Source organism: Ursus arctos, unplaced genomic scaffold (assembly GCF_023065955.2).
Source record: "Ursus arctos isolate Adak ecotype North America unplaced genomic scaffold, UrsArc2.0 scaffold_36, whole genome shotgun sequence".
Classification (NCBI taxonomy): Eukaryota; Metazoa; Chordata; class Mammalia; order Carnivora; family Ursidae; genus Ursus; species Ursus arctos.
Window position 1 is genome coordinate 14,214,217 of NW_026623050.1, and position 12,164 is coordinate 14,226,380.

General features: G+C 40.4%; 1 protein-coding gene across 4 annotated transcripts in view; it reads left to right on the top strand.

The window, feature by feature from the left end:
• SLC12A1 (solute carrier family 12 member 1) overlaps window positions 1-7,603 on the top strand; it is a 90,935-nt gene extending 83,332 nt beyond the window's left edge. For 3 of the 4 annotated variants that reach the window (XM_026518433.4, XM_026518431.4, XM_026518432.4), the window contains exon 27: window positions 534-1,863. In XM_026518433.4, coding sequence (XP_026374218.3) covers window positions 534-669 — 136 coding nt within the window. In that variant the 3' untranslated portion in view covers window positions 670-1,863. Of the gene's footprint in view, window positions 1-533; window positions 1,864-6,993 lie in introns of those variants that run through there. The other variant, XM_057306291.1, reaches the window with a different exon arrangement.
• Window positions 7,604-12,164: the final 4,561 nt, after the last annotated feature.

Consider the following 12,164-nt stretch of genomic DNA (forward strand, 5'->3'; position numbering starts at 1 on the left):
AGTAGGAAAGTTTACGTAACGATTGACAGCTAAACATGAAAAACAGCTATTTCACACTGATGCCTCGTGACGTGATTCCTATGTATGAAGAGTAATATGTCTTCAAGGTCTGCACAGGTCTGCCACCTGAGACCTAGAACCGTCTCCCGAATTGGGAAGGAGGTTTCACCTAGCTGTTTTCTGAGGTTTCTGCCAAATATAAGAGCTTTAAACTATTGGGAAAATCGTTTCCATCGGAAAAGGAGGAGAGAGATTGGTCTATCAAATTTTCTATTTAAAGAGGAGTGAAAATTCATAGTTATGTTTGGTTTACTCTACAATGCCTAAGCCTATTTTTCTGGCTTACAGATAATTTGTCTTATCTGAGAAATACATCAGTTGAATACCTATATTCGAAATAATTTGAGTGCTTTCACGTGTGGGAGGAGGGTTACCAAAGTTTCAGGCCACTGGTTATGAAATAGCTCAGATGACTAGTGATGTTACTGCCTGTAGTAATTGTCACTTTTAAAATTTTTCTTCCATGCTGTCAGGAGCCTTCCAGTGGCAAGAAAAGGATTTATATCAGATTGGTTGTACATGGCTTGGTTGGAAATCCTCACGAAGAACCTCCCTCCTGTTTTACTAGTTAGAGGAAACCACAAAAATGTCCTGACATTTTACTCTTAATACATGAAAGATTAGAACACGTCTTAACTTAATGTACGAATAATTAAAGAAACAGGTCTAGTGCTTTGTGTTGTAAATCTGATCTATGGATATGCAAACCTCTGAGACAGTCGGACAGGATTCCATATAAACCATGTCATTATTTTTTTTATTAGTTACTGGGGGCTATTTTTTTTCTATCAGCTTAAGACAATGCCACCCCCTAAAAAAACATCTTTATTGTTGCTGTTGTTGTTGATAAACAAGGAAATTAAGGAAACCATGCTGGCTTCTCCTGAAAACCACGAACTTGGTTGTAGGCTTCTCCAGGCAACCCTAATCTTGTGTTCGCCGCTAGACCTCAGTAGAGCCTGCAGCCCCACAGCAGGTGCTCATTAAATGCTTATTGACAGGCTGGTAGAGTAACGATAGGTGGTTATCAAAGAGAAAGACCGGCTAGGCAGAGCCGCCATTATGCTTGGCCTTCTGAGAGGCTTATACGTACAAAGAAGATTTGAAAATCAATAACTGAAAACTTTAAGAAGTACTTGAGTCTACAAAATGTTTAAAGCAGTGACCTAAATAAGGTTATTTAATGTAACACAGCATATATACTTAGAGTGACCTGAGCGGACATTGATAACATAGGGCTTCGATTTGCTGCTGACTGAAGAGTACGTCAGCTGGATTAGAAGGCCACAACATTCCAATTCGATGAACTAGATTCCTTTTTTAACATATAAACTTTGTTTTGCCTGCGAAATAGTTTGAAATCTCCATCATAGTATTACTTTGAATATTTGTTTCTAATGAAGTGGTTAGCACAGATGAGATCTTCGTAGATACCTAATTGAAAACCGAACACCACAAATCTTCAAGCCATTATAAAGAAATATATCCTGAATCATATACTTAGTTACTCTATATACTGATTGTATGGATTGAAAGGAATAATTAACATGTGAAGGGAGAAACTGACAAAGTTACAAAATTGTGTGTTGTATACAAGGTACAAGTATTGATTTTTGTCATTTTTGTTAATATTCCTATAATACTTAATCACATTGAAAAACCAACAAATTTCTTTTCTGATGGATGACTTGATTTTTTTTTTTCTTAACATGTTTTGACTGTTTATTCTAACTGATAAAATACAAGGGAAACAATGAACCTGAAATAAAAGCCCTGAAATTTGCTTGCTTCGGCCCAGGTCATGTTTTTACCTTTAAGTCAGTAAGATCACAGTGCAATGGCACATCAGATGTGAGCATTAAAAATTCAATCAGTTGCCTCGTTTGACGCTTGTCTAAAACTGGCAATCAAGATTCGGAATTCCAAGCCCAACTCAGCTCAGGAGGATGACAAGGGAGGAAAGGGAAAACAGTCCGTAAAACTGAAGCAGCAGGCTAGCCTCTCCCCAAATCCCGGACCATGTGCCTCCCTGAGCCCCAGATTAAACCACCTCTCTTGAGCCCTATATACCTGAAATCCAAAGACTAGACTAGATGTGGTCCCGGTGATCAGGGGAAGGAACACCCAGCTTCATCCGGACCTGACAATTCTCGGAAACTTCAGAGGGTCTCCGGAAAAGGTGGGAAGTCATAGGACTTCTGTACTAGGAAAGTCTGGCTCTTGTATCCTTGAGAGGCTGTCGTACACTGGGTTCCTTGGAAAACAGACTCTGAAAGAGCATTTAACATGGAGCATGTTTATTAAGGAGCGCCTTTGGGATCAATACCTGTGCAAGGGAGGGAGGGGAAGGAAGCAGGAAGGGAGAAGGACAAGGTAAGCAGCGATGTGGGCCCAAGGACAGCCTCAGCTGACCGCACAGGGAGCTCTGGAGACAGAAAGCTCCTTCAGAGTAGTCCCAAGCAGGGCTGAGAAGGCCCAGCCTCTATACTCCTGCATCCATCCATCACTGGATTATGCTGCTCAGGGGGGGTGTGCCCTTGGGTGAGGCAGAGCTCTGCAGTGGAGGCATCCCCGGGGGGCCTGAGAGCTGAAGTCTGCCTGCTGATCGCACTCCCAGCTGGGGGCCATGAGTCCTTCATTAAACAGGGTCTGGTGGGACATCACCATGCCCGCCACAGCGGTCATAGAAAGTAGTGGTCTAAAATAAAACAAGACAAAAATACCCCAAAAAACCAAAAATCTTGGACTGGCCTGAGTTCAAATTTTAGTCTCACCATTTATTAGTGGTTTGACCTTAAACTAGTTATTTAATTTCCTGCAGGCTCATGGCAAGAGAGTGACTGAAGTGATGTATGTCCCTAGGTTCTGGGTTAACGAGGGAGTGGGACATGGCCGGAGAGAAGAGGGACAGGTGGCAGTAGGGACTGGCGGTTTTGAGGTCCAGAGCAGCTGTACTGGGAACAGGTTAGGGTCACAGGAAATTGAATGGTTGGAGGCTGTGGTCAGACGTCAGCAGATTCTTGTAGCCCTCGGTGTCCTGCCCTTGTCCCTTGCTTCACCCAACTCAACTACGCCAACCACTCATCACCTCAGTGTCTACCCTCAGCTTTCAGAGCAGGACGGAGAAAGTTGCACGATCATGTGCGTTGGTGTCAAACTTTCTCTGCCTTCTCGCTTTGTTTCCATTTCCCACCAGCATCCCTTCTACTTCCTCACATTGACTTCTCAAAATCTCCAGCACTTTTTCAGTTGATTACCCTGCCACTATCCCTACCACATATCCATGTGCAATAGACATAAAGCTTTCTTATCAAAATAGGACCATCCTGAGAGCGTTGTCTTATAAGTTCTCTTAATACCCAATTCTAGAAATCTTTATTTGGAAGCTTTAAAAAAAAAGTGTGGATTCTTGGGACCCATAGGCCTGCTAAATTAGAATCTGGGAGAGGGACCAATGATCTGCAAGGCTTCGGAAACCTCCTCTAGGCAGTCTCTGCTATTCCTGTGACCTGACTGCCACCACAGGCTGATGTCCCTCAAATATACATTTCTCACCCACATCTCCCCAGGGTCTCAGATCCAAATAGTCAACTACTTATGTTCACAGTGTTTCTCTTTGTAAGTCCTACAGATGCAGGAAGACCAGACTTCTGTTCAAAAAGAAAAAAAAATAGCACCCAAAACACACAACTAGAACAAAGGCTTGCTCCATTGTCTATCAGCTCCCCCCTGAAATGACCAAAGAAACATAAAAATAGGAAAGCCCTACATCACAGTAGGAAACTAAGGAAGGATGCCATCCGTATGCTAACATTTAAAAAAAAAAACAATCAAGCTATAGTTTACTTGGGACCGATCAAAGGATCGGTCAGCTTGCAACCAATAGTCCAGAGAAGAAAAATCACCGGAAGACCCTGAAAGAGTTCCACCAACCTCCTCCCGCAGTTTGCATCTGGAGAGGAGAAGCTGGAGATAGCACAGAGAATAGCACCGAGTGGGATCTGTTTTGCTGGATACAGAGAGTATTCAGAAAAGACCACCCAGAGGGCCCCCCCCAGCACTTGAAGCAGTCATGGCTATTGTCATGGGGCATCTCATGAATGCCCTTGAAAGCTACCAGAAAGATACGTGCTTGCCATCGAGGCTGAGCCAAAGAGAAAAATCAACTTTCAGTCCACAGCTTCTCCTAACGCGAAGAAGAAAATGCACAGAGGTGGACAATCCTGGCCCTTGATCTCTGTCCTCTGGTCTCTGTTCTCAGCTGCTGGGTTACGAACCTGGCAACTGTAAGGTGCTATCAAGCAGGCCTCTGGCTCAGATGAAATAGGAAGGTTGTCCCAGTAACCGGGTGGTGTGGTAGAGGTCCCTGTGGCCAGCACAAGTCCCGCCACATCTGCTTGTCATGAGCGCGGTTTAAAAGACTCAGTGCCTCCTGGGGTCCTTGCTGACTGGGTATTGCCGCCCGGGTCACCTAGACATGTATTTCTAATGCTTTCTTCTGCAGAGATTTAGGGACACGCTGACATAAGGATGAGATCTGTCTGGGCTCCACAAGAGGAGAAGAGGAGAAATTTCTCTTTGGGTGTGACTCACTTTAGTGCTACTCTGTCCCAACTGCTGACAGATCATGACACCCCCATCAATGGCAGGAACGGCCCAGGAGTCAGCCCCTTGCTCCAGCCCCAGCGTGTGGCCCAGGGGCTCTTGCAGAGGCCCCAGCTCTCCCACACCCCAGCAGCCTGTCACCAGGTGCAGTCTCCTCTCCGCAGCGAGCCGTGGCCAATCTTACTTACCTCTTTTAGGATTTCTGATGTTGAAACAATGATCTCAACCTTCCTTTTTGGGCAGAAAAAGTGTTTTCAAAAATATACAAGATTCCTTCTCATCTATGACACCATCCTAAACACACCATTATTTTAGTTTCCACTAAGGAAGAAAAATATCTTATATATTAATTATTATATATTAATTATATTTTAATTGAGATACCTTTTTAAGGCTCATGTAAGTATAGCATTTTAAATCATATGCCATTCTTATGCATATAAAAATAAGGGAAACAGAAGTAAAATAAATTTGGTTCCACTTCAGGGTCTTACTCTTTTATTCATCTTTCCACTCAGAGTTGATGTCCCCATTTTTCCACATCACAAGACTTCAGTGCCACCAGGAGAGCTAGCAATGCAGTTCTTACAAGGGAAAACCAATAGACACTGTTTTGTTATGGCATTAATATTTTGGATAACTATAAATCTAAGTGTGATTGTTTAAAAAATAACTTAAACGTGTCTTCTAATGGAATTTAAAACATTATGTGTAAATTTGAATACATAAAGAGCACAACAACTGGGAAAAAATCTATAAGAGAAAAGTCAAAATTCTCATTAGAAAAGAGAAATCGTGTCATAGGCTCATACACTAGAATAGAAAATCACACATACAAGAAATAAACAGAAACCATAAATGTGTTTATCTTTCTTAATAAAGACTCTCAAATTTAATGAAAATAAAATCAACCTCTATTCAATCTGCCAGCACCATATTCTAAATTATCTATCAAAGAGGCTAAAAACAAAAGAATAAACAGAAATATACAGAAACATTTAAACAAGAAAGTAGAGTTGACAATATTATTCAAAGTTTAAGACTAAAAGAATTAGGAAGAAAAAGAGAGGATCATTTTACACTTCCAAAAAATATGTAGCCACAAGATAGCCATAGTAATAATGGAGCTTTATGTCAATAAATAGCATAACACTGATGTAAATAATATAAGAGTTGTTGGAAACAAAAAGAGAAAGTCACAGAAAGTCAATTTTCTTGGGAAACAGTTCACCTATATCATAACCTTTGACAGACCAAGGATAGAATTCAAACTACATTTAAAAATGGATTTAATAGGTACTATCGTACTTATGCACAGACGATACACTGCCTTTTAGAAATCTATAGGGTGTTTATAAAAACAAATTATATGTTAGATAATCAGTAAATGCCAAATATGGAAATAGTAAATATATTTTTATCACAATCCAACTAACATTATTTACAAATATGTAAACAGCGACATCAAAAACCTTACTCATTGGGAAAAGAAAATTCTTCTAAATTCTATTCAAAAAAAGAAATAATGCAATTTTAGAATATTAGCCAAAAACATTGATAATTGCACATAACAAAATGTATGCTGGGAAAGTGGGACTGGAAGGCAGATTTATACCTATGAATAGATTCATTCATAAACAAGAAAAAATGAAAGTTAACATTCAACTCAAGAAGTTAGAAGTTGTGCCAAGTAACTACAGGAGAGCATGAAGAAAAAATTAAGGAAGAAAAGCAGGGAAGTAAAATCAAAAGCTCAGGGTCTGGAGTCAGAGAGAGAGGAGCTGAGTCTCAGTTTCCCTACTTAGTAGTGGAGGGAACACCACTAGCCTCTTGAATAATCCATTCTCTCATGTGTAACTTGAGGATTATTAAAAAATCTACCCTGGAGGGTTGTTGCGAAGAGAAGAGATCATGTGTATAAATAGCTGAGCCCTTGATGGTAAATACTTAGCTGAGTGTTAGACGTTATTATTTTCAGAAAAGACAAAAACAGTACAGCTGATAAACTCAAGTGCTGTTTGTTGCTATTATTGCTAAAACAAACAAACAAAAAGAACATCGAAGCATAAAAGATAAAAATGCATCCAAATTTACAAATGGGCGAGAGACTATTGGTACAACTTTGAAGAAGAATGCTCTCTAAAACTCTAGCCTGATAATTTTTTTTAATTCCAGTGAAATATATCAATTTCCAGTAAAATTTACATTGTTTATGAAAATTAACATAAGACAAAATACCTGGCAAAATCTAATACTTTGGAATGAAATTCAAAGATTGTCAAATAATTAGCTGCAGAAAGGTATCAACCCAAAGGATTTTTTTTCTAGGTGACGCCGTTTAAATTTCCGAAGAAAAGATCATTACAATCCTATTTAAGCTGTTGCAGAATGGAGCAAGATGAAGGTCTTTCTCTTCCTCAGTTATTCTGGGACACTCTCATGAACTCAATACCAAAAGATGACAGACCATAAAGACTGGAAAGGACAAATAACTTTCTTGTATGAATAAACATGGAAAAATCCCCCCCAAAACACTAACAACTCAATTTTATCAATATATTCAAGTAATAATTCGCCATAATCAGGAATACAGATATACCTTATGTCAGAAAATCAGTTAAATTAATCACACTTTGTGAGCGTTAGCTACCATTTATTTATGCATACATATTTGAATATTTCGTTATTACAGCATAGAATTCCTCTAGAAGAATGCTCAGATAACTGGTAGAGTCGACGCTGAAGAAGAAAACAAGATGAATGAAGGACAGGTGTGTGAGAGAGCGATCTGATTTTTACTATATCATACTGACTACACAAAAATAATATTTTAAAATGAAATCCAGAATGAATGGAATTGTTGAGTCACTATCCTGTACACCGAAAACCAATATAACACTGTATGTTAACCATACTGGAATTAAAATGTTAGAAATGAAATCCATAAATAACTAAACTATTTGCCTGCCAGGTTGTATTTAATTAACTCATGTTGCAGTGACATATATCTTGAGGGTCCTATGTAACAAGCTTTAAAAAGTTTTATAAAGCACAAAAATAGGGGGCGCCTGGGTGGCTTAGTCGTTAAGCATCTGCCTTCAGCCCAGGGCGTGATCCCAGAGTCCTGGGATCGAGTCCCACATCAGGCTCCTCCGCTGGGAGCCTGCTTCTTCCTCTCCCACTCCCCCTGCTTGTGTTCCCTCTCTCGCTGGCTGTCTCTCTCTCTGTCAAATAAATAAATAAAATCTTAAAAAAAAAAAACAGCATAAAAATATGTAAGGTATCATACCATCATTAGATTCTGTTGCATTTATCTGTAAGTAAGCAACAAAACATCACTGCAAAAAATTTTTGATCCCACCTCCTACCAAGTTTAGTTTAGTTTATTTATTTATTTATTTATTTATTTATTTATTTATTTATTTTTAATGTGAGATCTTTTTTAAAAAAACAACTTATGATTCTCTCCTGGGTGAAAACAGTGATAGAGAAATGGTTGGCTTGGACTTACCACTCACTATAACCCTGCCGATTTTATTTACTGAAGCTTAGAAGAGGACAAGTATAATCTTAATAAATTCTTGGGTTTTATTTCCTGGACTGAATAAAACTCAGAATTGATATTATCCATAGTAGGATGAGGTCATTATAATAAAGTGGTTAAGTTTGTATGAACCCATGCATGGTAAGTGTAGTAGGCTCTTTTACTATTTTAAACACAAAATCCAGCTAGGATGCTGTCTTTATTTTCTGTTCCTCTATAATAAACTGTCACAAATTTATCGGGTTAAAACAATACCCATTTATTATCTCATAGCTCCCGTGGGTGGAAAGTACAGACCTAGCTTAACTGAGTCCTCTCTGCTCAGGGTTTCCCAACACTGCAGTCAAGGCGTTGGCGGGGGCTGTGGTCTCATCTGAGGTTCAAGGTCCTTCAGATTCACATGGTTGTTGGCTAAATTAATTTCCTTGCAACTGCAGAACTCATGGCAGCTAGCTTCTTCAAGGCTGGCAGGGGAGAAAACCTCTTCCCTCTAGACCCTTTTTTAAAGGGCTCACCTCATTAAGCCAGACCTGGGTCAATCTCCCTTTACATGAAGTTAAAGCTGGCTGATTGGAAACTTTAATTACATATTCAAAATCCCTTCACATTTAAAAAAACAAAAATTCCTTCACCTTTGCCAAACATATAAGGTAACCTAATCACTGGAGTGCTGTCCCCTCATACTCACAGGTCTTGCCCAAACTCAAGAGAAGGAGCTGACACAGGGTGACCACGAAGGGGCCATCTTAGAATTCCAGCACAAATGTTATCTCACATTTCTGAAGATATACGTATCAGCCACTAAGAGCTGAGTTGACAGTTAGATAATAAGTTAAAAATGCCCTGAGTTGTCTCCAAATAAAAGCTTGCTATCTATGCATAATTATGCCCATTTTTTAGGAAATCTAGTGCCACAAAAATCAGTTATAAAGCTGAAAAAGACCTCAGAGATCCTCTAGCACTAAATCCAGCTTCTCGGACAGAATATTCATGCACAATTCTGATTACATGGTTTTTCCAGTGTTTTCCAGCACGTTAAATGAGCAGCGAGTAAACAACAAATGTCAGCAGAGATAATGCAGCAAAACATCAAAAACACTTTTTTAAGAGGAAAATACACACCTCAAAAACATGGCAGGCTGAGATCATTAAGTGTAGCAGACACAGACCCTCCATACCTCACGGGAGCCTGAGGACATCATCACTTGTGAGAGGACAGCCTTATGGCAGAAAAGTTGGATTTTGTTGCACGTACTCCGGTTGAGACAGTAAGAATAGGTGCACTGCATCCTCAGAAAAATTCTCCTTCATATAGTTGATGTCAGGGGATAGCTAAGCTTCAGTTATCTGGAAAATTAATTTACATGGAATGACTGCAGTGAAGCAGAATGCATGGCGCTCTGGCATAAGACTTAAAGAGTGTCTTTTCAGGTTGGGTAGCCCAAGATTAGGAATGTGGAAAGGGAACTCAGAGGTTGAGGCCAAGATCCAGGTTATGAATGTCATTGCTTCAGAGAAGGTGAGGGCAATGACATCTGGAGCAAAGAGCCTTTGCTTGCTTTCTCAGCCCGGATGACTTCTCAGCGGAGGGCTGTTTGGGGCCAAAGCTAAACACTTGACTTATTGGAAAAAGACACGCCAAGCTGTGGACCCAACTGCAGAGCCCTGGGCGCCACAGCATGGGCCTCTATTCTGATGTGGCCCTTTCCCCAAACTGGTGGCTTTCCTAAGCTTCTGAATACAGTTCACCTGCTCTTCTGGATGCCCAAGAAGTCAAGAAAAGGAGTTATTTCAACAGATGGACTTTGCTGTTACTATTTCCAAAGCAATTATATACTTGGATTTTCTAATTCTCCTATTGTACTTATCTCCCAACGAAGGAGAGGTAGAAACATTCTCAAGGAAGGTGGGAGGTTCAGGAAAGAAAGCAATGACAGGTCTCGAAAGGTATGCAACTAGTCAGCCACTAAGGCAGCGCATTGGACAGAGATGACCGCCAGTTCCATGGTTTCCTAATGCTCACAGGAACATTTATGAAATGAATTCTCTTTTGAAAAAATATTACTTCTGCATTTTGGACTTAATTTGTCCCAAACAGAGCTCTTGACCTTCCTTCCCAAAGCTGCTCATTTAGCACTCTTCCAGATCTCAATAAATGGCAACCCCATCCTTGCCATGAATCTTGGTTTTATCGTTGACTTCTCTCTCTCACCTCACATCAGACCCACTTTCAGAATATACCCAGAGTCTAGCCACTTCTCACCATCATCACTGTGACCTCCCTGATCCATGCTACCACTGTCCTTTCTCCCCTGGATCACTGAGCAGCCTCCTAGGGGGTGTTCCTGCATCAGGTCTTGATCATTTCCTGTCTCATTCCGCATAGCAGCCCAAATAATCTTGTTAAATGAAAGAGAGTATGTCACTCCTCTTATCAAAATCTTCCAATGGCTTCCCATTTCACTCTGTGGAAAAGCCACAGTCCTTACAGAAGCTTACAAGGCCCTACAACTGCACGCTGCTCCCCACTCCTGTAATCTCATCGCCTACAACTGTAAGACCCTCTGTCACTCTCTTTGGACCACACCGGCCATCTTACAGGTGAGTTTATGCCTCAGGATCTGAGTGTTTGCTGTGCCCCTTGCCTGGAATGCCCTTCTCCAGGATATCACTTCCTAGAAGTGTGGTTAAGGGCCCCTTCCCCCCACCAACTCTACACCTGGCACATAGTATATTCTCACTGAGGCCTTTCCTGGTCACTCTTTTATAAATCACAAGCCTACATTCCACATCTTACTCTCCCGCTTTACTCTTCTCCCTAATACTCAGAACTGTTTATTTCAACCACTTCTACTTACTGTCAGACTTATTTTTGTCTGTTCTGTTCCCTGCCGTGTCCCCAAAGTCTAGACTAATTCTGCACATGAAACACATTCAACAAATATTTGTTGAAAGGATGAATGAATGCAGGGCACTGAGAGAAACAGGAAGTATAAATCCCAAGCTCCCTTGGGGTTTGGTCTCTGACTAGCTGTGGAGCCTCACCCCACCCCACTCAGAACCCATCCCACACCAGCTGTGACTCACATTTCACACACACACCTCTGTGTGTCTCTGAGAACATGTGGGTCCTCCTGTCTGGGATTTCTGACTCTCTTTTGTTATTTTCATCCTTGCTTTTTTTTTTTTTTTTTTTTACTACCAATGAGGTAATTACTAGACAGTTTTTCCTGAGTTTATTGGCCATCTGGTATTTCTTCTTTGGCCAATTCAACAAAAATGTTCTAAAGATATAAGGATACATTGTTCTAAGCTCTTCAAATATAAGACAACCATGTTCCCTGTCCTCAAGACATTTATGGTCTTGATAGACAAGCAAACAAATACACAAAATAATTATGGACTATGGAAAATACCAGAAAGAAATAAAGAGGAAACTGTGACAGAGAATAATGGGAAGGCAGCACTTGATCAGGGAGGGCATCTACAAAAAAATATTTAAGAGTGAGAAGGTGCTGACAGTGTTGAACATCACCTGAATTCTATGCTCCTGGAAGACAGTGATGGTTAAGAAATCTCCCAACCTTTTTATCCCCCTCAAATCTCCTACCCTTTTGTATTCTAGAAAATGGCTCACTACAATGAACCAACATTCCTCACATGGCTTAGATAAGACTTGCTGTCTACCCTTTTTCATAAGTCCCCTAAGACTGTGACAAGAGCAAACCTAAACCATTCCCCTTTTGCCTACATCTGCTGACAAAGTCAGACATAGACTCTCTGTTCTTTGGCTCCTGAATAATTAGCTGATATTAGAATTATCTCCCTAAAACTAGGTAGACACAGAAATAAACATTTCCTGTTCCCTGTTTCAACTCCCTATAAAGATCCAAGGCACCACGGTGCTAGGATACAGTATAGCAGGCTAATAATGACTCCTGAAAGATATGTAGGT